We start from the raw sequence: 27,034 nt of genomic DNA, 5'->3' as shown, positions 1-27,034 counted from the left end.
GGGGGAAACAATCACATGATTTGAAGTATTCAGTCAGCTTGTCTGAATTACAGTCTTAAACCTTTCAGACAGCAAACATCAGTCCGGCTGACAGCTTATCCATGTGGAATGTGGGATTTTTTTCCTTTGGCAACAGAGTACAACAAGCAAAGTACAAAATTTCATGGAATGTACAAGGTTATGAGAAAATACATCCTTATAGTGCAAACTTACTAAATGAAGAAGCTAGTCTCCCATGCCTAGAACAATAACCATAAAATATTCATTCTGATTAGATAAACTAGTCAGTCATTTTGTATGATTTATTAAAACACTTAAAATCTTATGTGATAAGTTACTCCCAGAAACAGTAAAAAAAAAAAAAAAAACAAATGACAAGAACCTTAAAGTAAAAATGAAATGTCTACATTTAAAAAGGCTGTACAATACACACACAGACAGAATATATATATATATATATATATATATATATATATACATACACACACACACACACACACACCCTTAAACATGTTGAACTGGTGACACCTGTACGACATACAGGAAGTGACTCAGAAATCACATTTAGTATCAAGATGTCAGCAACATGTCATGTTGTTCAAACTTTCAGCGAAGTTTTGCCATCTGTGTATTTTACCAGCTGGCAACTAGAAAAGTCTCAAGACAGAAGTGTGATAAGAGCATCCAGAAACTTGGTCCTGTCCTCCATCTTCAGTTCAATTACTGCACAGGGAAAAAAAAAAAAAAAAAATCAAAGGCAAGAAGCACTAAATTCACAAGGATAAAGTTAAACACATTCATCAGCAGTAAAATATAAACAGTATGGTACGTATGATAATCTGCCCGGAGTACAGTCAACACTGTGTACCTGCGGCTTCAATGAGTATGAATCCTTCCACATATTATTCCATTCACCATTTAACTACCTGAGTCTAATTAATTCAACTCTTCAGGCAGGTAGATGAGTTTAATCTGTGAAACCACATATTTTAGGTGTGCGCTAGAAACAAGAGATAGGCAGGACTTTTAATCATGAGTACCATAAGCAGTTTTCAAAACCTGGCAAAGAGGACACTAGTGAAGGAACCCACCAAGATGAGTTATATGCTTCTGTGGCTGTGAGAGAAATTGTGCATACTGCAGCCAGTCTGTGGCATCAGTAGTAGAGAGTCTTGCTGCAGGGGGCAGAGACATCTTTTCTTAAAATTTCACCAAATTTGCCAGACAGACCATGGGAGTTCTAATCCATTTACTTACAAGAAAATCATTCTCTGTTCCACTCCACCATGGAGCTGATTTCTTATGGGCTCTGAAACAGAGGCTCCATTTCATAAATGGTTAATTCAGTGTTTTTGGTAAACCCTTGTATTAAGCAGACATTGCTCTACAAGCACATCTCCACTGTCATTTTAACTCGTACCGGTGTAACGAGGCAAAATTACACGCACACACACACACATATATTATATATATTATATATATATATATATATATATAATATATATATTATATATATATATATATATATATATATATATATATATATATATCTATATAATATATATATATAAAACACCCATTGTGTCACTGTCCAACACATATGGACCAGATCAAGAAATTTTAGGATTCACAAGCTTTTATAAAGCACCACTATATATGGAACAAGGACAGTGCTGCCATCTAGAGTTTCATAAAAAGATGGACAATCTTGAGGATTTTAGAAAATACAAATTGATTTAAAAAAAAAAATTATCACTTACTCGATGTATCAAAATTGTCATGGAGTGTTCTGGAGCTGGTGCTCTCCGCAGCTTTCTCAAATGCTCGACCAAAGAAACTAAAGAGAAAAGACATGTGAAGACCTGAAGTACCCTGTACTAATAAAGTTTCTCCTCAATACTTATCAAAGAATCCAGGCACTGATAGCGCACAGCTTCTTACGGGATCCCAAAATATGATAGGTGATTGAAAAGTTGTGAGTCTGACCAAGAAGAAACCACACCTGAATGTAATGCTTTTTTTTTTTTTTCCTCTCTCAACACAATCCTGATATCGTACGTCCACACACTTTTTCCAGCATGTCTGCACTACCTTAATACCATTCTCATAGAAGGTCTTATTCTGGAACTCAAGGAAGTCATCCACTGCAGATGTAACATTATAACTGGTTCCAGCAAGATGCCTTTTCATGTTTGGAAAGGCATGGAAGTGTGAGGGAGCCAAATCAGGAGAATAATGTGTGTGTGGAACAAGTTCGAAGCCACATTCATGAATGACAGCCACGGCGATGTCCAACGTACAGACCAGAGCATTGTCCTGGTGAAACAAAACACCTCAACGGAGCATTCATGCCACTTCTGCTTTATTTTCCCCCACAGTTGTCGCAAAAAGGGAAGAAGACAGAAGCTATGATCTTTCCAGCAGATGAGACAGATTTGGCTTTCTTCAGAGAGGGAGATTCCACATATTTCCATTGCTTCAACTGTTGTTTGGACTCTGGTTTAAAGTGATGGACGCAAGTCTCATTCATGGTCACGAATTGTCACATGAAATTATCTGGATTTGCCTCCTCCCTGGACATCTGGGACCTCATGCATTTCTCACTGGCCATGAGAAGCCTTGGGAACCATGGTGCTGAAGGTTTTGGCTCTCCTGGGAAATGCCAACAGTACTGACTGTGTCATACTCACGCTTCTGTCAGTCATGACCATGTCATGGAACTTCTGGATCATGTTTCTCAAGGTGGCAGTTCTGGGTCTTCCCGATCTTGCTCCATCTTCGACACTTGTACTGCCCCTCTTGAATTCAGCTGACCAGCATTTAACTGTAGAATAAGATGGACCATCTTCCCCTAATGTCATTATCGTGTCATGATCTCCTTTGAAGATATTCCCTTTGTCTTGAGATAATGAATCACAGCACACCAGCCAGCTTCAACCATTTTGCCAATCTGACACACCCCTACTCACTTTACTGAAATATTGCCTGAAACATTGTGCCCAGTCAGTCAAAATTTCACACATTATGAAGAGAAATGTTAGTTTCTCAGAATACAAAAGATGGAGAATCACACCCTACTTTTTGGGTCAGGCTCAAAACGTTTCTATATATATATATATATATATATTATATATATATATATATATATATACACACACACACACACACACACACACACACACACACACACACACACACACACACACACACACACACACACACACACACACACACACACACACACACACACACACACACACACACACACACACACACACACACACACACACACACACACACACACACACACCCTACCATTTTGCAAGTTCTCTCACTTAGAAATCATGGAGGGGTCTGAAATTTTCATCTTAGGTGCATGTCTGCTGTGAGAGACAATCTAAAAAAAAAAAAAAAAAAAATCCGTTAATCACAATGTATGGTTTTTTTTAATAATGTATTTGTATGTTACTGCTGCAAATAACCAACCAGCAAAAATTCTGTCTCTCACAGACCTGAATTTTTCTTTAAGAAGCCCTCTTATTCTACACTCTTTACCTGTATTAATTGCACCTGTTTGAACTTGTTACCTGTATAAAAAAACACCTGTTCACACAGTCAATCACACTCCAACCTGTCACCATAGCCAAGAACAAAGAGCTGTCTAAGGACACCAGGGACAAAACTGTAGACCTGCACAAGGCTGGGATGGACTACAGGACAACAGGCAAGCAGCTTGGTAGAAGACAAGATGATTTATTAGAAAGTGGATGAAACACAAGATGACTGTAAATCTCCCTCGGTCTGGGATTCCATGCAAGATCTCACTTTGTGGGGCAAAGATGATTCTGAGAAAGCTCAGAACTACACAGGAGGACCTGGTCAGTGACCTGAAGAGAGCTGGGACCACAGTCACAAAGATTACATTAGTAACACATGATGCTGTCATGGTTTAAAATCCTGCAGGGCAGCAAGGTCCCCCTATTCAAACCAGCACATGTCCAGGCCCATTTGAAGTTCACCAGTGACCATCTGGATGATCCAGGGGAGGCATGAGAGAAGGTCATGTGGTCAGATAAGACCAGAATCTAGCTTTTTGGAATCAACTCCACTTACCATGTTTAGAGGATGAGAACAACCCCAAAAAAACCATCCCAACTGTGAATGAGGGTGGAAACATCATACTCTAGGGGTGCTCTTCTGCAAAGGGGACAGGACGACTGCACCGTATTGAAGGGAGGATGGATGGGGTCATGTATTGCGAGATTTTGGCAAACAACCTCCTTCCCTCAGTAAGAGCATTGAAGATGTGTCATGGCTGGGTCTTCCAGCATGACAATGACCCCAAACACACAGCCAGGGCAACTAAGGAGGGGCTCCATAAGAAGCATTTCAAGGTCCTGGAGTGGCCTGGCCAGGTGTTAGTTTTTGGGATGGAAATTTACAGGGTGATTCCATAATTTGTTCCTTAGAATTGAGTGAGTCCATATTTTTTTCCTCTGCTTGGTCTAAAAAAGTAACCGTTACTGACTGCCACAATCTTTTTTTCTTGATTTCTTATAGTGTTTTTTAAAGCCAGAAAGTTGCCATTTGAAATGACTTTAGTTTTGTGTCATGTCTGTGATCTGCTTTTTTTCTACAAAATTAAACAACAGAATGAACATCCTCCGAGGCCGGTGATTCCATAATTTTTGCTAGGGGTTGTATATAATTTTTTTTTTTTTTTAAATTGTAGGTACACCTCAACTGAGACAGAATCTTAATAATAATAATAATAATAATAAAAATCTGAAAATCACAGTGTACGATTTTTAAAGAATTAATTTGCATTTTTATTCCATGAAATAAGTGTTTGATTACAATAGAAAAACAGACCTAACATTTGGTACAGAAACCTTTGTCTGCAATTACAGAGGTCAGATGTTTCCTGTAGTTCTTGACCAAGTTTGCACTGCAGCAGGGATTTTGGTCCACTCCTCCATACAGATCTCCTCCAGATCTTTCAGGTTTCATGTTTCAGCTCCCTCCAAAGAGTCTACTGACTTCAGGTCTAGAGACTGGCTAGGTCACTCCAGGACCTTGAAATGCTTCTTATGGAGCCACTCCTTAGTTGCTCTGGCTGTGTGTTTGGGGGTCATCGTCATGCTGGAAGACCCAGCCATGACCCATCTTCAATGCTTACTGAAGGAAGGAGGCTGTTTGCCAAAATCTCGCAATACATGACCCCATCCATCCTCCCTTCAATACGGTGCAGTCGTCCTGTCCCCTTTGCAGAAAAGCACCTCCAAAAATGATGTTTCCACCCCCATGCATCGCAGTTGGGACAGTGTTCTTGGGGTTGTTCGCATCCTCCAAACACAGCGAGTGGAGTTGATACCAAAAAGCTCTATTTTGGTCTCATCTCACCACATGACCTTCTCCCATGCCTCCTCTGGATCATCTAGATGGTCAGTAGTGAATTTCATACAGGTCTGGACATGTGCTGGCTTGAGCAGGGGACCTTGCGTGCCCTGCAGGATTTTAAACCATAATGGTGTAATGTAATCTTTGTGACTGTGGTCCCAGCTCTCTTCAAGTCATTGACCAGGTCCTCCCATATAGTTCTGGGCTTTCTCAGAATCATCCTTACCCGATGAGGCGAGATCTTGCATGGAGCCCTAGACCGAGGAAGATTGACAGTCATCTTGTGTTTGTTTCCATTTTCTATTAATTAATAATTGCCTTCTCACCAAGCTGCTTGCCTGTTGTCCTGTAGCCTGTCCCAGTCTTGTGTAGGTCTACAATTTTGTTCCTGTGTCCTTAGACAGCTCTTTGGTCTTGGCCATGGTGGATAAGGCTGGAGTGTGATTGAGTATGTACACAGGTGTCTTTTATACAGGTAAGAAGTTCAAACAGGTGCAATTAATACAGGCAAAGAGCGCAGAATAGGAGGGCTTCTTAAAGAAAAAAATAACAGGTCTGAGAGCCAGAATTCTTGCTGGTTGGTAGGTGTTCAAATACTTATTTCATGCAATAAAATGCAATTATTCAAAAAATATACAATGCAATTTTCTGAATTTTTTTTTTTTTTTAGATTCTGTCTCTCACAGTGTACCTACGATAAAAATTACAGACTTCTCCATTCTTTGTCGGTGGGAAGTCAACAGTGGATCAAATACTTATTTGCCTCACTGTATGTATACATGCATACATATATATACTCAACAAAAATATAAACGCAACACTTTTGGTTTGCTCCCATTTTGTATGAGATGAACTCAAAGATCTAAACCTTTTTCCACATACACAATATCACCATTTCCCTCAAATATTGTTCCCCAAACCAGTCTAAATCTGTGATAGTGAGCACTTCTCCTTTACTGAGATAATCCATCCCACCTCACAGGTGTGCCATATCAAGATGCTGATTAGACACCATGATTAGTGCACAGGTGTGCCTTAGACTGCCCACAATAAAAGGCCACTCTGAAAGGTGCAGTTTTGTTTTATTGGGAGGGGGATACCAGTCAGTATCTGGTGTGACCACCATTTGCCTCATGCAGTGCAACACATCTCCTTCGCATAGAGTTGATCAGGTTGTCAATTGTGGCCTGTGGAATGTTGGTCCACCCCTCTTCAATGGCTGTGCGAAATTGCGACGACGAACTGGAGTCAGGTCGAGACCCCGGTGAGGACGACGAGCATGCAGATGAGCTTCCCTGAGACGGTTTCTGACAGTTTGTGCAGAAATTCTTTGGTTATGCAAACCAATTGTTTCAGCAGCTGTCCGAGTGGCTGGTCTCAGACGATCTTGGAGGTGAACATGCTGGATGTGGAGGTCCTGGGCTGGTGTGGTTACACGTGGTCTGCGGTTGTGAGGCTGGTTGGATGTACTGCCAAATTCTCTGAAACGCCTTTGGCGACGGCTTATGGTAGAGAAATGAACATTCAATACACGAGCAACAGCTCTGGTTGACATTCCTGCTGTCAGCATGCCAATTGCACACTTCCTCAAATCTTGCAACATCTGTGGCATTGTGCTGTGTGATAAAACTGCACCTTTCAGAGTGGCCTTTTATTGTGGGCAGTCTAAGGCACACCTGTGCACTAATCATGGTGTCTAATCAGCATCTTGATATGGCACACCTGTGAGGTGGGATGGATTATCTCAGCAAAGGAGAAGTGCTCACTATCACAGATTTAGACTGGTTTGTGAACAATATTTGAGGGAAATGGTGATATTGTGTATGTGGAAAGAGTTTTAGATCTTTGAGTTCATCTCATACAAAATGGGAGCAAAACCAAAAGTGTTGCATTTATATTTTTGTTGAGTGTAGCAATGACTGAAACGTATTTAAATAAATGGACTGCATTTATATAGCGCTTTTCCATCTGAATCAGACGCTCAAAGCGCTTTACAGTACAATTATGCCTCACATTCACCCCGATGTCAGGGTGCTGCTATACAAGGCGCTCACTACACACCGGGAGCAATAGGGGATTAAAAGCCTTGCCCAAGGGCCCTTAGTGATTTTCCAGTCAGGTGGGGATTTGAACCCATGATCTTCTGGACTCAAGCCCAACACTTTAGCCACTAGACCATCACCTCCCTCATTTAATAAGATTAAAATATTTGAGCACCACATTAAGTTGTACATTGTAAAATAATATTAATTTGTGAAGCATATACTGATTTTTAGCATCACATCTGAAAACATGTCAAATAACTTCTCACAAAGAGACACAGTGGAGCCTTACTTCTTCTTGTCAGAAGTCTCAGACTCGGGTGGGATTCCCAGAACAATGACTGTTCCCTTCTCAACATCTTTGGGAGCAGCCATAATGAGAGGAAGTAGTTTGCAGCGCTTATTCCTCGTCTTAAAGACACCATGAGCAAAAGCATAAAAAGTCAGCCATAAGAGTTTGACAGATCACTGTAAAAAAAATAAAAATGAAAAATAGAACTACTCACAGAACACACAAAGGCCTTCAGGAGGTATTTGCAGAGCAGAGTCAAGGACAAGGGCTTAGAAAACAGCTTCACATCAGGGGTTCCCTGCACACAATAAAGCAGGTGGAGGAAAATCTGAGGATGCTAGGAAGCGGTCTCGTGTGCATGTTACACAGACAGTCATACCTCCATAAGGTAGCAGTAGAGAAAAGGTCCTTGGGACAGGATAAGGTTTGTACAGATGCAGCTGGCTACAGTCTGCTGGATGGCAATGAGCTTCTTCTTGGCCAGCTCAATGCCTGAATGCAGACGTTTAAGGTTACTCCTACATGAAACGACACAAAAACAGAAAAGTATTTCCCACACAAGCATTTATGTAACTTGATTGAAAGGATTAACACCTGGGCATGACATTTTAGCACAAATTATTTTAATGAAACACACCTGGAAAGGGACTCTAGGGCTTTGATGAAATTGTCGTTTTCTTCATCTTTCTCAGTGCTCTCCAGCAACGCCACAGCAGCATGAACCATATCAGTAGCAAGGAAACGGTTCTTAAAGCCAAAATGAGCCCCAAATGTCTGAATCCGGATATCCTTCATCCTAATTGGAAGTCAAAAACAAGTACTTTCAGACTGCTGTCAGTTATTTATATACGAGAAACTAATTTAAAATGGAAAGTGAATGACAGCAAATGTCACTTTCTCATAGTGTAGTCACACTAAGACTGAGTAAACCAATATTGAAATAATATGTCCAGTGGCAATATCGCTCAGGTGGATTTGGAGCTCTGATGGACAGATGACATCACACTTCCACTGCCAACAGAGAGCGCTGCATTCATCAGAATGATTTTTTGTTTTCAAGACATACACACGTTGGAGGGACCTGGATTTGCTGAGGTCTGAACATAAATGTGACTAAAATCCGGCTAGCTCAGGGATCATGACATACTTTTCCCCACTACGTTCCTGTGCTGACAAGCATCTTCTCCACTGTGCCGTTGTCGCCGACCTAACAGTACACCCCTAAAAACTGTCCCCCCTTACCTTCACTGCGCATGCGTCATTTCTGTGCGTCAGCCGCGGTTCACTGATTATCGCCTCGTTTCTGCTTAAACTGACTTTAGAATAATTTAAGAGGTTTTACCTTGTTATCTAATGGTTAATTATCACATTTTCTTTGATTGCTTTGGGTGAAGACAGTCAGCCTCACCGTTCGGGCTGCGACACCGGCATTCAATGCAGCTCTCAGTGAGGACAGCAAACAACTTTCTTTCTCTGTGGCACCTTCTCACCAAGAGAATCCACCAAGTGCACTGTGATGTCCAAATAAAAAAAAAAGCACACAGCTGTGCTCTCCATTTCTTTTCATGGCCTTGGTTAAATGAAGGCTGCATATAATGGCTGCATGTTGTGGCACTGGGAACTCTTCCTCTCTTCCCTCTTGCTGAATTCACACCTCGTGCCAGAGATTTGAAAGCCCAATGTGAAGCATCAGACAGTGACAGGATATGAATGCACAAGTAATAAACTGTAAACAAAAGTGCAACCACCAGGAAATCTCTTCGTCTGATTTTTGCTCAAAGTTTTGAGCACGCACAAAACTTTCAGACTGACATCAGCTGACAAGAAACATATTCGATGAATGACAAAAGAACTTGTACAGAACAAAAACGGACATGAACGCATGTAAAAAATTTTGTATGTTACTCATAAATGTCATCAATCTGTCACAGTGTGACAGACACTTAATATAGGTTCATACCCATATTTATTAGAAGATTCTTCAATGACATCCCTTAGATTCTCTTTGATTGACATGTCCATAGAGTTAAATTTCTGCCGTACTTGTTTTAGAGGTAGTCTGCAATGAGAGAGAGAGAGAAAAAAAACACACACACACGTGTCAAACAAATCAGGATTAGAAGCTGCTGCGTTTTTGCAGGCTGAAGAAATGTCTGTGCAACAAAGTGATCACATCTGTAGTTTGATAGTTTGCATGCTTTTAACCCATCAGTTTGTTATGGACTTACCCCATATCAGCCAGGAACTCCTGGAGTTTCTTCTGGCCATTTAAAGACCAAAGCTTGAAGTTGCAGGAAGTGTAACAGGAGTTACAGATGCTATCGTACAAAGACCAGTGCTGGTAGAGGGTCAGACGCAAGCTGAAGCAGAGCGTTAAAGGAAAAAAAGAGCTAGGCACAACTACAGTCACTCCTCCACCTAAACACATCTTTGATGAGGCTACATAATACATTAGCAAGTCAAGGATACTCATATTCAAAAGTGATCCTCATACAGTCGATTGAAAGAGAGTTCTCTTCATCCTCATTTCGGTGGTTATGTCTGGAAACATGTCGCTGCATTGTGGCAACGTCTGTTACGTATTTCATACTAATGAGAACAAATTGTACATCACCATGCTGTATATCATGATTTAGGGCAGATATTGAAGAAAGCAAAGTATGAACAACACACTCCTGCAGCAAGGCAAGCAAAGTAATTCTTACTGAGTGATTTTATCAAGAACCCACTGGTCTGTCAGCCCAATGATGGCCCACCTATTAAAAGAAAACAAACAGTATATCTAATGGTGTGCATAATGCTGCAATGCTTTCATGTCCAACTTCAAACATCGCCATGCATCAGCAAAAACAAAACAAACCTGTGCAATGCCCTCAGAGTGCATAACTCCACAAAGGCCTGAAAAGCCGCCCAATCTGGTGTTGCAGACTGAACGGCCCCCCCCCGCCTCCACTGCGCATGCGTCATTTCGGACCACAACAGCATGTCTGAGACGGAGTCTCTTCACCCAAAGCGATCAAATGGATTAATGGGACTATTAACCATCAGATGACAAAGTAAAACATCTTAAATCATGTTAAAGTCAGTTTTAAGCAGAAACAAGGCAATATTCCATGATGCTTTGAAATGATGGAAGTGCAGTGAACGCAGCAGCTAGCAGCCCATGCAGCTACACCGCTCTGATGACTTCCTCCGTCTTCTATGTTGAAATAATGCTGAATTTATGTGGCGATTGATGTACAAAACCTTCAGATATCTGTCACTGAGACAGATGATGACTGGAGTGCAGTTTGAAGCAGAAAAGAGGTGATAATCTGTGAACCGTGGCCGATGACATATGCGCAGTGAAGGCAGGGGGGACAGATTTTTAGGGGGGGACCGTTCGGTCAACAACACCGGCAGTGCAAAGTCTTTCAACATTCCCAGACCAAGGAACCTTTTTTGTTTAACCACTCCAACATGTAATTCTCCCTTTTCAATGCACCCCAGCATGTAATGGTGACCCAAGATTTGCAGCAAAATTTGAAAATTATTTATAGTAATACATGCCCCAGTCTACAATTCGAGAAGGAAGCATTTATTTATTTTGTCTGATCTGCTTCATGTGGCTGTTCCTCAAAATGTAATGGCACAAATCTTAGGCCAGGGCCTAAGGTTTCACCAAGTTCTTTGAAGAGATTTGATCGTTAATAAAACAGCTCTTCTGAAAACATTTCCTTAAAAATGGCGTGGGTCTGACCTTAACCCACACAATTTGGATATCTATTTCAATTTCAACCTGCAAACAAAAACAAACACCCTTGACAGCAGTTGTAGTCACAATTGATTACCAGAGCATGTCCTTGGTGTCTTTAGTCAGCACCCATGCCAACTCAAACAGCATCATTGCAGCCTGAGAGAAATAATGTGAAAATATTCAAGAAATACTGAATAAATAGATCAACCATACTCTCATACATAAATCAACTCTCAAATGTGACCGTAAGGCACAACAGAAAAAGCAAATACAAGTTAACCAGACAAGTTAATTATCCCCCCATGGTTTTCTAGATTCATCAGAACTCAATTTAAATAAATAAATGAATTTACTCACAGATGTTCCATGATACTCATACTGCTCGTAGTCGAATAAGATTTCCCTCCTGTGTAAAGAGTTAAACATTAGTGTGTGCCGAGCTATCGTGGTAACTAAGGATGCCTCTATACCAAGTCATGTAATCAAGCTGATAATCGTATTCTTTTCGAGGACTGACATCGGCTTTATAGATTAACTTGTAGCAATCTTTATTTGCCAGTGTGACAAAACTGCTGAAACCAGGTGAGAAGAGTCATATAGACTACATCGGTATTAGTGACTGATTAAAGACTCAAAGATTTCTATCATCTACTTCATTTTAACTTCTCTTTCACTTCATCTCTACATTGTTGCTGCTGGACCTTGAAGTTTCAACTGAATATCACTGTCAGAACTCAGGTTGTTGGTGTGGGGAGAGACACATGCCATTTAATTTTAGCCGAGACAACAACCATGGCAAAAGTTCTATGAGGTTCCATTTTTATAAAATAAAATCCACAGAATTTGGTTTTCTGAGTGAGGAGAGACAAAGTTAACCCTATCACTGCTATAATAACCAGTCAGGACGCAATGCAGCTGATTTATTTTGCTTCTGCAACTCTTTATCAAATAATTAATTAGCCTAAATGTGATCTTAATGGATGTTCATAAGTGTGCATATGCGCGCGCACGCACACAGAGAACAAGAGATCCTTACAGCTTGTTTACACATAGCGTATGTGTAAGTAGCCACCCACAACCCACTCATTTCTATGGATGCCTCGGGTCTGTCCACCATAGTACGAAAAACCTCCTTTTACTGTGGATTTCTGAGAGGAGGCTAGTTTTGGAAAGCAAATAAAATTTCGAAAAGCTAACAAGCTAAAAAAAAAAAAAAAAAAAAAAAAAAAAAAAAAAAACTACTGGCCACTTGAATTTTCAATAGGCAGCCTGGTAGGAGTCAATTGGAGAATTATGCAGGGGTCAAAATTAAAAGATGCTCAAATCATATTGAAAACTATACAACATTATTTGTCTGATGATAAATATTCTATGACAGTGTTATGGAGTTATGGGGTTAAAAACAGCAAGAATGGTAACAAAGCTCATTTTCAGGTTGCACAGGGGTCACAAGTTAAAGTTCAATTCACCAATTTTGGTAAAAAAAAAGTGTTGCAAATTAAACTTTTGGCCCCTGTACAAACTGAAAATGACCTTTGCTACCATTCTTGCTGTTTTTACCCCATAACATTCATTCACAGACAGTCCAAACTACACCTTTTTAGAATATTTATGACCAGACAAATAATGTGGTATAGTTTTCAATATGATTGGAGTATCTTTTAATTTTGACCCTTGCGTAATTCTCCAATTGACTCCTGGCTGCCTATTGAAAACTCAAGTGGCCAATCTTTCTTTAAGACTAATGTTTGAGTATTTGTGCCAAATTTGGTGCTTCTATCATCTTTTGCAGCATTCCTCTGTAACTATTCTATTATCTGCTGTACTAATGTGCGATCTTGGAAACAAGGTCGCTTACCATCTTACCGAAATCACTTTGTTGTATTTTGTACCTTTGTGCCTCCCACTCCCTTCTTGCCCGCTGTCTTTCAATTCTCCTTTCAACTGCCCCCTGGAATAACATGAGCAATCACAATGAGCACTTTTGGGTTAATTTTCATGGCAGTGTACTAATTTTGAATACATACTTCATCAAATCTCCTTCGTTTCCCAGAAGGCTCTGACCCTTCATCACTCTCATTTCCCGAGTCATCTGCTTCCTCGCCATCTTCATCTCGGAAAATATCATCATAGGAGGGCACGCCCAAATCATCGTCCTGTTTAATGAGCAGCTTTATCTATGGAGGGGATGATAAGCAACATATCAATAAGGATGCACAACATCTAAAATGTTCAATTTACTGTTGATCTGAACTGATAAATTTCCAACCTGAGTGTCGTTGTAAACATTAACCACATCAACAGGGCGGTGAGTGTCACAGATGAAGAAGATGGAGTCTTCATCTGGTTGAAGCATCTCAAGGAGGTCCACATTTGCCCCACAATTTATAAGGACAAAGAACTGAAACTACAACGGGGCAAAACTAAAAACGACGAACACAAACATCTTTGCTTCATAAATCCTTCTGCCATTTAGTGATCAGGTAGTGAGCCTTACCTGTTCTTTGTGCTCAAGGAAGGCAGTGCCAAGGTCCTGCCATCCTGTAACTGGCACAAGTGTATATTGGACCTGGTCACAGTGGAACAGAGCCTGGTAAAATGGAAAACGAAACAAAAATACTAGTTCACTTCACTGGGTGCAATAAGGAAGCAATAACACTGGATTGCTGAAAAAGAAGATAGAATATTTATAAGTAACTCTTTGCATAATGCTTTGTCATTATGCAAATTCTGGGGCATGTGCAAATATTTTTTGCACTCCCAAAACTAACTGCCATTACTGGCAGGGTATTGCAAGCGTCTGGTGTGAGAATGAGGCTCCACACCTGATGTCTCAGCTGCCTAACAAGCTTTCAGATTACATTATTTTAAATGGATAAACAGAATCAAAACAATCATTTGGGTTTAAGTTTCTTAAATCCTTAAAGAGTTCAGAAATTTGAGCAGTATGTCTGCTTCCAGACCACAGCTTTGCCTAGTTTTGTATGTCTTGTGCAGTAGCAGAATTCTGATATGGTCTATCTCCAATTCCTAACTCTCATACTATGAGAAACATATCCATCCCTATATGTCTAAAGAAAACTGGCTGTACAAGTGATTTAATCCTGCATTATGAATTATGTTAGTATGAGCATTTACTTGAACTATGAAAGTGGAGAGGTTGTGCATGAAATGGATAATTCACAATGATTAAGCTGATGTTTTTTGTTAAAGCCCCTTGATTAAGGTTGGAAATCACATACACACCTTGACAGTTTCATTTCAAACTAATGATGTCCAGAGGAAAAATTATGAAAATGGTGCCACGGTCCAACCACTGGTCTAGTGGTTAAGCATTGTGCTTCAGACTACAGGATCACTCATCTTCAACCGCTTACTCCAATTAAGGGTCATGGGGAGCTGGAACCTATGCCAGTAGCCATGGGGCGTGAGGTGGGGTACACCCTGGACAGGATGCCACTCTGTCACAGGTCCATATATGGGCTGTTTCAGTGTCAGGGTACACATGTATGTCACTGGCACAAAAAAACCCCACACACAACAAGTGGTTACTTTGGTCAAGTTATTTATCCAATATCTAACTGCTAACTGGGGGTACTTAATTTCAGACTTGTCAGATGTTTGGATATTGTGAAGCGCTTTGAGCTTCTGATGCAGTTGGAAAAAGCACTATGCAAATGTTTGAAACATGATGGCGTTTTCCCAGCTTAGATACATTGAAATGTGGAGTGTTTACAGTTGGGGATGTCACACTGGACTCTTTAAGGGGCATTTAAATTAATTTTCTAACGTAAAAAAAATTGCAATGCTAAGATGAGTGATCCTGCAGTCTGAAGGCCCAGCTATCTTAACGGGCATCTTTTTAAATAGGTGCGATCAGAGTGCTAGCAAACAGATATAGTAGCATTAGCTTCATAGCTTACCTGCAGTATTTTACAGGCACAGAGAGCATCGATGTCTGAAGCCACCAGGAGTGCGACTCTCTGAAAGCCCAAGGCCACAGGTCGTGTTTCAACAATACAGAAAGAAGTCTAACGTTCCCTCTCGGCCGATGTTACAACACAAATAACTTACCTGATTCGCAACAACTTCATAGAACTCCTTTCTTATATCCGTAATAAACATTTTCAAAATCCTAGACTATATACAATATTAAAAATGCTTACAATGAGCTAAAACACAGAAAATAACAAAACAAGAGGCTTGAGGAGAGAACCTTTTTCCCCTTTGCTGGCGGACTTCGTTTGTTCCTTATTGGAAATGTGGCGCCAAACGTAAACGTCACACTCAGCCAATCAACAGTGAAAAAATGGCCTACGTCATACGGCAAGAGGAGCTGCGCAATCAAAGGAAAACAAACAAGATTCAAGATTTCTGTCATTTCACCTTGTGAAAGGTGGAAAGTGAAACATGTCTTTGCCCCTGTCTCCACGCAGAAACAAAGATGAATAAAAATAAATAGCAAATACACTAAAAAACAGATATACTACGTGTGCAAACTGAAGGGTGGAAAGATGGATATATAAAATAACATACTATAAATACTATGAATAACAGACATATATATATATATATATATATATATATATACATACACACACACAACCCCTGGCAAAAATTATGGAATCACCGGCCTCGGAGGATGTTCATTCAGTTGTTTAATTTTGTAGAAAAAAAGCAGATCACAGACATGACACAAAACTAAAGTCATTTCAAATGGCAACTTTCTGGCTTTAAGAAACACTATAAGAAATCAGGAAAAAAAAATTGTGGCAGTCAGTAACAGTTACTTTTTTAGACCAAGCAGAGGGAAAAAATAATTCTGAGGAAAAAATTATGGAATCATGAAAAACAAAAGAACGCTCCAACACATCACTAGTATTTTGTTGCACCACCTCTGGCTTTTATAACAGCTTGCACTCTCTGATGCATGGACTTAATGAGTGACAAACAGTACTCTTCATCAATCTGGCTCCAACTTTCTCTGATTGCTGTTGCCAGATCAGCTTTGCAGGTTGGAGCCTTGTCATGGACCATTTTCTTCAACTTCCACCAAAGATTTTCAATTGGATTAAGATCCAGACTATTTGCAGGCCATGACATTGACCCTATGTGTCTTTTTGCAAGGAATGTTTTCACAGTTTTTGCTCTACGGCAAGATGCATTATCATCTTGAAAAATGATTTCATCATCCCAAAACATCCTTTCAATTGATGGGATAAGAAAAGTGTCCAAAATATCAACGTAAACTTGTGCATTGACAGCCATCTCCCCAGTGCCTTTACCTGACATGCAGCCCCATATCATCAATGGCTGTGGAAATTTACATGTTCTCTTCAGGCAGTCATCTTTATAAATCTCATTGGAACGGCACCAAACAAAAGTTCCAGCATCATCACCTTGCCCAATGCAGATTCGAGATTCATCGCTGAATATGACTTTCATCCAGTCATCCACAGTCCACGATTGCTTTTCCTTAGCCCATTGTAACCTTGTTTTTTTTCTGTTTAGGTGTTAATGATGGCTTTCGTTTAGCTTTTCTGTATGTAAATCCCATTTCCTTTAGGCGGTTTCTTCCAGTTCGGTCACAGACGTTGACTCCAGTTTCCTCCCATTTGTTTTGTTGTGCATTTTTGATTTTTGAGACATATTGCTTTAAGTTTTCTGTCTTGATGCTTTGATGTCTTCCTTGGTCTATCAGTATGTTTGCCTTTAACAACCTTCCCATGTTGTTTGTATTTGGTCCAGAGTTTAGACACAGCTGACTGTGAACAACCAGCATCTTTTCCAACATTGCGTGATGATTTACCCTCTTTTAAGAGTTTGATAATCCTCTCCTTTGTTTCAGTTAACATCTCTCGTGTTGGAGCCATGATTCATGTCAGTCCACTTGGTGCAACAGCTCTCCAAGGTGTGATCACTCCTTTTTAGATGCAGACTAACGAGCAGATCTGATTTGATGCAGGTGTTAGTTTTGGGGATGAAAATTTACAGGGTGATTCCATAATTTATTCCTCAGAACTGAGTGAGTCCATATTTTTTTCCCTCTGCTTGGTCTAAGGGCCCTGTCCCACTGGCGTTTAGGAGGATTTGCGCATGAAATGAGGAGACAAAAGCTGAGCGTCTGCAATAAAGGTGGGCAGAAATGACAAATGTCCCGGGGTGGATCAGCGAATACATGAGGAAGAAAAGCGGATATAACAGGGAACAGAAGCGAAGGCGACTGCGGAGGCGCCCCCATGAGGGGCACAGCGGCCGTGATGCACTCGCTTCATCCGTGCCCACTCTGTCTGCATGTGCGACATACCATTTGTGACCGTGATGTGGCCATACAGGGTGATTCCATAATTTATTCCTCAGAATTGAGTGATTCCATATTTTTTTTTCCCTTTGCTTGGTCTAAAAAGTAACCATTACTGACTGCCACAATTATTTTTCCTGATTTGTTATAGTGTTTCTTAAAGCCAGAAAGTTGCCATTTGAAATGACTTTAGTTTTGTGTCATGTCTGTGATCTGCTTTTTTTCTACAAAATTAAACAACTGAATGAACATCCTCCGAGGCCGGTGATTCCATAATTATTGCCAGGGGTTGTATATGCAGTTAATTTTATTATTTGCTGAAAATGTTATAATTAGCTGCTTAATGAGTTCTTATTCTGATATACGAGGTCTGTCAATAAAGTAACGGACCTTTTTATATTTTTTTTAAACTATATGGATTTGATTCATATGTTTTTACGTCAGACAAGCTTGAACCCTCGTGCGCATGCGTGAGTTTTTCCACGCCTGTTGGTGACGTCATTCACCTGTGAGCTGGCCTTGTGGAAGGAGTGGTCCCGCCCCATCTTCGGATTTTCATTGTCTGGAAATGGCGGAATGATTTGGACTTTTTTTTCCAACAGAATTTTTTCAGAAGCTGTTAGAGACTGGCACCTGGAAACCATTTGAAAAATTTATCTGGCTTTCGGTGAAAATTTTTACAGGCTTCACAGAGAATAAGGACAGTTACTACAGCTTTAAGGACGCTCAGCGCGCTGCGCTCCGAGCTGCGATGACGAGGCAGAAGACGCCAGATCATTTCTAAGCTGATGGCTCTGTGGATACGAGACCGTCGTGTGCACTTTCTCTGGATATCACAGGAGCTGGACATCAGCCATTTTCCAGCAGATTTCACTTTTAACAAGAGATTTTGTCATGGAAAGCCACGCGGAGGCTTCGTGCGTAACGACCGATTCCCTGTTTGAGCGAGACAAAGGAACACCTCCGTTTCGGTGTGCCAGAGGACAAGTTAGGACAAGCCCAGCTCTCCGCAATTTCTCTGATACTTACTGGACTGGTAAGCATTGAAAGCCAAGATAGGCATGTCCCAACTTGTCCCATGACACGCCAAAATGGAGGTGTTCTTTGTCTCGCTCAAACAGCGAATCGGTCGTTATGCACAAAGCCTCCGCGCGGCTTTCCATGACAAAATCTCTTGTTAAAAGTGAAATCTGCCGGAAAATGGCTGATGTCCAGCTCTTGTGATAACCAGAGAAAGTGCACACGACGGTCTCGTATCCACAGAGCCATCAGCTTAGAAATGATCTGACGTTTTCTGCTTCGTCATCGCAGCTCGGAGCGCGGCGCACCGAGCGTCCTTAAAGCTGTAGTAACAGTCCTTATTTTCTGTGAAGCCCGTAAAATTTGCAACGAAAGCCAGATAAATTTTTCAAATGGTTTCCAGGTGCCAGTCTCTAACAGCTTCTGAAAAAAATCTGATGAAAAAAAAAAGTCCAAATCATTCCGCCATTTCCAGACAATGAAAATCCGACGAGGGGGTGGGACCACTCCTTCTACAAGGTGTGCTCACAGGCGAATGACGTCACCGACAGGCGTGGAAAAACCCACACATGCACACGAGGGTTCAAGCTTGTCTGACATAAAAACGTATGAATGAAATCCATATAGTTTTTGAAAAAAATAAAAAAGGACCGTTACTTTATTGACAGACTTCGTACAACTGAAAAATGGAAAATCAACACTAGAATAATTATCAGGGATTAGAGTATTATACAGACTTAAATAAAAGAATTTACCAATACTCCCTTTTTCAAAGAGTATGTATTAGTACTGTAGCTTTTCCGTTCTCCATAATCTGATTCTGAATGCACTTCCACTCACCAATTTGTCCACAAAGAAATTTATTGTAATTTCATGTTGTCCAAACATTATGGTGTAAACAAACCCAAAATAAGTCAATGACAGCATATGATGAAGTCAAAACTTTTCATTGGCTGAAAGATTCATTTAAAAGTATCTCAACATATACAGTTGTGGTCAGAAATGTACATACAGTCATCATGGTCTTGTATGTCATAGCAATATTGGACTTTCTATGATTTCTTCGAGCTGTTCTTTTGTGGGGCCAGAATAATAATGATTACTTACATACACAACCTTTGGCATTTACGTCTATGATGAGAGTGTGTAAACATCTGACCATATCTGTGCATTCTGTATCAGTATAAGCAACTGCTATGGTCCTATAAGCAAAGGCAAATGAGCATGACAAAAAAGGAGCATGTAAGCATTACTAAAGAACATCACTATAACAGTAGATCTGGAAGAGATGAGGTAGACAGAGATGATCCATAACCTCACACATGCTTTGTGAAAATAAAAAACTACAATAAAACCGTGGTCTGCATTGACTTGTGAGGAGGAGCACCTGTGTGCCAAATTTCAAAGAGGTTTCTCCAAAAAAAAGTTTTTTTCAATCCCCATGCAGTAACTTTAGGGTTCTGGAGAGATTACAATGAAAATTAAGACAAAGAATTCCAACAGTGAGGTGAAGCCATGTTCCAGATTACAGGGAGATTGGTCATCCACAAGCAAATGATACTTGGGGAATTTTATCTAAATTGGTGTGATCGCAATGAAAATTAAATGTACACTCGCTCAAAGTATAGCACACCACTATGTCAAATTTGGGTGAGCGCCATCGATGAATAGCCCAGATTACCTCCTGGAACCTCAGTGTTACACATATACAAAGTTCTATGATATTAATGTGTAGATTCAGGGACAAAATGAGGCAGCTTTGAATCAAATCTACAGATGACATCAGGAAGGAAGCAAAGTGGCCAAATGAAGCTGCTACTCCATTAAACACACACACACAGGATGATTTTTGAGCATAAAAGATCTACCAGAAACCAGTTTGCACAGAGAACATTTTTTTAAGCAAATGCCATTGACACATTTATGGTAAACAAAGAGCTATTTCAATCTAAAATTAAATTAAGAACGAACACATCATCTCATAAATACCAGTCAGATTCAGAGAGTAAAACAAAACAATAGATCTCTCAAAGGTCAATATAAAAGAAGTTTTCCCATACCTGCAAACCCGCAGTTGTAAATTCTACAAATTTAGAATCCTATTTGTCTGATGCCAACACAGTCACCAGTGAGCCTATGAAAAGTACCTCCACCCCCATCAGCAAACAACTAATCACCATAAAACAAGAGTAAAAATTCAAAATGTTATTTCTACAACAAAATAATGACACAAGTACATTAAGTATACAATGTCATTAACTGTGAAAATAATGCGGTATATAAAAGGTATAAACTGTGGTGACGCCTCCCTCCATCCATGCCGGTCTGAAATCAAGGTAACCAGCTCACCTTCACGTACAGCAAGGAAAAGACACAAAACTAAGTTCGACAAAACCTAAGGACGTTTGCTTGCTTGATCCCCGTGACCATATTAAAAGTCACATCCATATACAATCTTATATATTATTTCTGACATGAAGCAAGCATTCTAACAGTAATCACAAAGGAGAAAAAACAAAAAAACAAAAACATTAGATGAACTCAGTTCAATTTTGGTCAGGATTTCCATAATGTTTAGGGTAAGGGGAGATTGGATCAATGAATTGAGTCCATCCAATAAGACTTTTTTAAATGCAAAGGATAAAAAAAAAAGCACAAAATTAATCCTAAAAACATAACTGAAGCATATACTAAAGTGTACAAGGAATTACAACATACTTTATGCACTAATGAGATTTATGGTATAGAAAACCTGACCAGCATTAGCGCTGGGAGGCTAGCACCTTTACCTGGAAGGATAAAATCTAAACCACACACACAGGTTCATCAGATCTGGTTCCATGGTCATTCAAATACCTAACCTCTGCACAGCACAGCCTTTGTAACATAGATTTTTCTGACCGTTAACAACACTGCACAGTTTGGCAAAGGAGCCAGGGTGCAGTAGTGAAAACCAGACCTAAGCCTGAGACCACTGGTTATTATTATAGTCATAACGTTATCTGATGTGCTATCCAGTCAAGAGCAGACCTGTAATTATCCTTTGTGTCTAATCACACAGAACTGGTGTACAGCAGGTAGTGCAAAAATATGAAAAGAATTGCTCAGAACTGCTACATCAGGATGTTGTATCCTTTTCTAGATACTAATGAAAATACTTATGAATGCAATCTGACATTTAAAATATATGACAGGAAGCACACAAAACCAGAAAAAAATTGGAGACCAAAAATGTCACCCAAATTGTTAAGCTCCTTGATATGTAAATACTGAAGGTCACATCATTGTAGAGGAACAATCTTAATATTCAGTCACGCTTTTAACAGGTACCAAGGTTTAAAAACGGTTTTGGGTTGCCTGAAGGATATGGGACAAATTTGGATGAATACAAAACACCAAAAACGTTCAGATCAGATCATCTTAACTGTACTAGTTGATCGATGAGGAGCTCCATCTTAGTGAACAGGCCCTCCATCAGCAATAAATTTGGTATATCTCATTGGAGAATAGTGCCACTGAATGGACTGCAAGTCACTACCTGTACAGTGAACCAATTGACCTATAAAGTTTCTTTACACTTAGTGAGGTAAACATGCAGACATTCACCCCTGTAGAGATCCTCTCCATGCTACTCAACACTTCCAATGTCATTTTCGCTTGTGAGAAGAAGTTTACTTTGCTTGCCCCACACAATAACATTTTGTAGCCAGTTAGGCCATGAAGTTGTTTGTGTTCTAATTCAATATCACACAGATTAATTTGTTTTTTGTCCCCAGTAAAAAGAATAACCCAAAAACATTTAAAAATAAAGCCTACATTGAAAAATGTCAGTGTTGCCCTTTAACAGACTGTTGGAGATAGGATATTGGTAGTCTGTTACTGCAGTTAGTTTAAGAAATTGTGCAACCTGCATTTTATTAATACTCCTGTTTAATTATTAATGACTACATGACCTGTTTTGCTCTCTCTAGCCGATCAAGTTATTAATTTTTAAACCTTTTAATCTTTAATGATTTAATGCTTAGTCACTGTGATATTTTAGTGCCAGTTTGCATAATATGATATTCCTGCTATGTATTGATTTTGAAATGACCTCAAGTAAAAATGGAAGGGATTGTGTGAGGATCCTGCTGCAAAGAAATAGTGCCCATGCTTTTTTGTATGTATACTCGGGATATATATTATATATATATATATATATAGTGTGTGTATGTATGTATATTTTACAATCTGGTTCCACTGTAAGGGGAAAGCGATGATCTCATGTTGAAGTGTTGGGCATGAGACCACAGGATCTTCAGTTCAAGATCCCACCAGATGGGGAAGAAAGAATAAAAAAATAAAAATATAAAAAAGGCCCTTGAGCAAGGTCCTTTATGCCCCAGTTGCTTGCATGGCAGCATCCCAACATAATTTCAAAAGGCTGAATCCACGTAAGGCCCCGGGCCCAGACTGCGTCTCTCCTGCCACCCTGAGACACTGCGCTGATGAGCTGGCCCCAGTCTTCACGGTGATCTTCAACACCTCCCTGGAGTCATGCCATGTTCCAGTCTGTTTCAAGTCCTCAATCATAGTTCCAGTCCCCAAGAAACCACGCGTCACTGGACTTAATGACTACCGTCCTGTGGCTCTCACGTCTGTAGTCATGAAGACCTTCGAACGCCTGATTTTAACCACCTGAAGTCCATCACCGACCCCCTCCTGGACCCCCTGCAGTTTGCCTACAGAGCCAACAGGTCTGTAGATGACGCCATAAACCTGGCCCTGCACTCCATCCTGCAGCACCTGGACTACCCAGGAACCTAGGCTAGGATCCTGTTTGTGGACTTCAGCTCTGCATTCAACACCATCCTTCCAGCTTTGCTCCAGAACAAGCTTTCTCTGCTCCACTTGCCCAACTCCACCTGCAGGTGGATCACAGACTTCCTGACGGACCGGAGTCAGCGTGTGAGGCTGGGAAAAAAATGTCTCCGGGCTCTCAGCACAGGATCTCCACAGGGCTGTGTCCTTTCCCCTCTGCTCTTCTCCCTCTACACTAACTGCTGCACCTCCAGCCACGACTCTGTAAAGCTCATCAAGTTTGCAGACGACACCACCCTCATCGGACTCATTTCGGATGGGGATGAGTCTGCCTACAGGAGGGAGGTGGACCGGCTGGTGACCTGGTGCAGCAGCAACAACTTGGAGCTCAACGCCCAGAAAACAGTGGAGATGATCGTGGACTTCAGGAAAGCCACAGCCCCCCCGCCCTCCCTCACCCTCACCAACAGCCCCATCACCACTGTGGTCTGTCACCGCTTCCTCGGCACCACCATCACCCAGGACCTCAAGTGGGAGTCAACCATCAGCTCCCTCATCAAGAAGGCCCAGCAGAGGATGTACTTCCTGCGGCAGCTGAAGAAGACCAAGCTGCCTGTCTAGCTGATGGTGCAGTTCTACACGGCCATCATCGAGTTCATCTTCTGCTCCTCTATCACGGTGTGGTATGCCGGGGCCACAGCCAGGGACAGACAGACTGCAGCGCATTGTGGCCTCTGCTGAGAAGGTGATCGGCTGTAGCCTTCCATCTCTCCACGACCTGCACGTCTCCAGGACTCTGGGCCGAGCAGGTCGGATCACAGCTGACCCTTCTCACCCTGCACACGATCTGTTCAAACCACTCCCCTCAGGCAGGAGGCTACGGTCCATCCGGACCAGAAGCTCCCGCCATAAGAACAGTTTCTTCCCCTCTGCCGTTAGACTCATGAACTCCTCATAACTCAGTCACCTTAAGCTTAACTCTGTCACTTTAGACAATGTACTTTGGTTTTTAATTGCACTCCTCCCACTGCACTGTGTTTTTCTGTTGCACACAGCCTTTCAGATTTCTTTTTTTTATCTTATATTTTATTTTGACACGTTATATTTTATCCTAGCATTTTATCTCTTCTTAATGTTGCACCATTGTACCGAAGCTAATTCCTAGTCTGTGAATCCTGTTCACTGGCAATGGCAATAAACTTCTTCTGATTCTGATCAGTGTGCGAGAATGGGTGAATGCAAGGCATCATTGTAAAGCGCTTTAAAATTCTAGTTCAGATGAAAAAGTCTGATATAAATGGAGTTCATTTACCATTTAAGCTAATAACAGTGTCTCTGTACAGTGGTTGGAAAATCGGTGACAGGTGTGTCACAATAAATGTTTTTGTTCAAATAATTTTTTACTTCATTGTTTTTAATCAATATGTCTGCATTTTATTTTATGTTTCAGTGAAAATAAATTGTAATGTTGTAAAATTGAAAATGTTAAAGTATTGGGTGGAAGGGGTCCCGTGGAAGTTTCACAAAATATTAAGCTTGTTCCTCGTTTATCAGATATGAATACTCACATTAATGTCATTGTATTGTTCATCCAATTCTAAAATAAAGCAGTTCTTCTCTGGCTATTCATTCATTTATTAATTCATTTTCTGCTGCTTATCTGGGTCCTGATGGTAGTAGACCAGCCAACTCATCCTACACTTCCCTATCCTTGGCCAGGTCCTTTAACTCTTACAAGGGGAATCCTGAGGTGCTCTCAAACCAGGTGAGAAATATAATCCCTCTAGTGTGTCCTGGGTCTTCCTGGGAGCTCCTCTCAGTTAAGACATGCTTGGAAAACATCCATAGGAAGACAACAGGGTCATCCTCTCCAGATACCTGAACCACCTGTGCAGGCTCCTTTTGAAGAGAAGAAGCAGTGGCTGTACATCAAGTCCTGCCTGGCTATTCAAGATTCTCATACTGTTCCCAACTGTAAACCAGACACCCACTGGATGAATCTCATTTCTGAAGCTTGTATCCACAACCTTGTTCTTTCCATCATTATCCATAGTTCATGACCATACATGAGGATAGAATAGTAAATTGGTAAAGCAAGTCTCTCACCTTCTGGCTTAGGGTACCAGAACCACTGCACGTGCAATCCAGTCTCTATACAACGAAAGTAGGAGCTGTGTCCTCATTCTTTGCATCACATCAGATGTGTTCCCAATGGGTGCTGAACTCTGCCAGGGCTGCCCTTCGTCACCAGTCCTGTTTGTGATTTTCATGGACAGGATTTCAAGGGGTAGTCAAAGACTGGAGGGTATCCAGTTTAACAAGCTCAGAATAACATCTCTGCTTTTTTGTGGATGATGTGGTTCTGTTTCCTTAATCAGATGGTGATCATTGTGTGGTGGGCAGGTTTGAGGCCAAGGGTGAAGCAACTGGAATGAGGATCAGCACTACCAAATCTAAGACCATGGTCCTCTGTCAGAAAAGGGTGGATTGTCCCCCCTGAGTCAGGGGAGAATTACTGCCCCAAGTGGACGAGTTCAAGTATCTCAAGGTCTTGCTCTCTGACTAAGCTCAGATATTGTACATTTTCCCCTCAATCTCAAAGTTGTTATTAAAATAGTGGCAAATCTATGAAACAATCACAAAATGGTGATAAGCTATTCATGAGGCGTGAACCATTATTGCATTGAGAGTTGACCAGATCAACTGTTGTAGATAAAATTGTGCCTCGTCAACACAACATATAAGATATGTAAGGCTGTCTCTTAGGAGAAAAACTGTCATGAGAACAAGTAGGTGTTCCAATATTAGCAGGTCAAGTACTGTATTTACCATAATGGCAACATGTTTGAAGATGCCTACATACATGAACTGATGTCTATGATAATAGCTACAGTAGTGTTCAGAATAATAGTAGTGCTATGTGACTAAAAAGATTAATCCAGGTTTTGAGTATATTTCTTATTGTTACATGGGAAACAAGGTACCAGTAGATTCTCACAAATCCAACAAGACCAAAGCATTCATGATATGCACTCTTAAGGCTATGAAATTGGGTGAAATTAGTAAAAAAAAAAAAAGTAGAAAAGGGGGTGTTCACAATAATAGTAGCATCTGCTGTTGATGCTACAAACTCAAAACTATATGTTCAAATTGCTTTTTTAGCAATCCTGTGAATCATTAAACTAGTATTTAGTTGAATAACCACAGTTTTTCATGATTTCTTCACATCTGTGAGGCATTAATTTTGTTGGTTTGGAAACAAGATTTTGCTGGTTTACTAGTGTGCTTGGGGTCATTGTCTTGTTGAAACATCCATTTCAAGGGCATGTCCTCTTCAGCATAAGGCAACATGATCTCTTCAAGTATTCTGACATATCCAAACTGATCCATGATACCTGGTATGCGATATATAGGCACAACACCACAGTAGGAGAAACATGCCC

General features: G+C 40.6%; 1 protein-coding gene across 2 annotated transcripts; it reads right to left on the bottom strand.

Moving 5' to 3' along the window:
• Positions 1 to 504: 504 nt before the first annotated feature.
• cdc45 (CDC45 cell division cycle 45 homolog (S. cerevisiae)) lies at positions 505 to 26,480 on the bottom strand. 2 transcript variants are annotated; one of them, XM_034170692.1, is made up of 18 exons: positions 15,545 to 15,921; positions 15,394 to 15,453; positions 13,968 to 14,060; positions 13,740 to 13,877; positions 13,498 to 13,647; positions 13,363 to 13,421; positions 11,828 to 11,876; positions 11,565 to 11,626; positions 10,440 to 10,490; positions 10,204 to 10,323; positions 9,963 to 10,094; positions 9,695 to 9,793; positions 8,372 to 8,530; positions 8,114 to 8,252; positions 7,949 to 8,032; positions 7,735 to 7,853; positions 1,761 to 1,837; positions 505 to 723 (listed from the first exon to the last, which is right to left on the bottom strand). In XM_034170692.1, the coding sequence occupies exons 1-18, from the start codon at positions 15,593 to 15,595 to the stop codon at positions 659 to 661; spliced, it is 1,707 nt and encodes a 568-aa protein (XP_034026583.1). In that variant the 5' UTR covers positions 15,596 to 15,921; the 3' UTR covers positions 505 to 658. The 2 variants fall into 2 exon arrangements, with proteins under 2 accessions (XP_034026583.1, XP_034026584.1); XM_034170693.1 differs by lacking the exons at positions 15,394 to 15,453; positions 15,545 to 15,921 and adding an exon at positions 25,698 to 26,480.
• Positions 26,481 to 27,034: the final 554 nt, after the last annotated feature.

This window comes from Thalassophryne amazonica, chromosome 5 (assembly GCF_902500255.1).
Source record: "Thalassophryne amazonica chromosome 5, fThaAma1.1, whole genome shotgun sequence".
In the NCBI taxonomy this organism is placed as follows: domain Eukaryota; kingdom Metazoa; phylum Chordata; class Actinopteri; order Batrachoidiformes; family Batrachoididae; genus Thalassophryne; species Thalassophryne amazonica.
This window is presented reverse-complemented; position numbering and strand designations above follow the sequence as displayed.

Excerpts from the sequence above, each read along its gene's own strand:
- cdc45 (XM_034170692.1), bottom strand. The coding sequence starts at position 15,595 with ATGTTTATTACGGATATAAGAAAGGAGTTCTATGAAGTTGTTGCGAAT. Across the intron at positions 10,491-11,564 it reads GACACCAAGGACATGCTCTG|GTGGGCCATCATTGGGCTGA; the intron begins GTAATCAATTGT and ends TTCTTTTAATAG. Across the intron at positions 1,838-7,734 it reads GAGACTTCTGACAAGAAGAA|TTTCTTTGGTCGAGCATTTG; the intron begins GTAAGGCTCCAC and ends TTTTCTCTTTAG.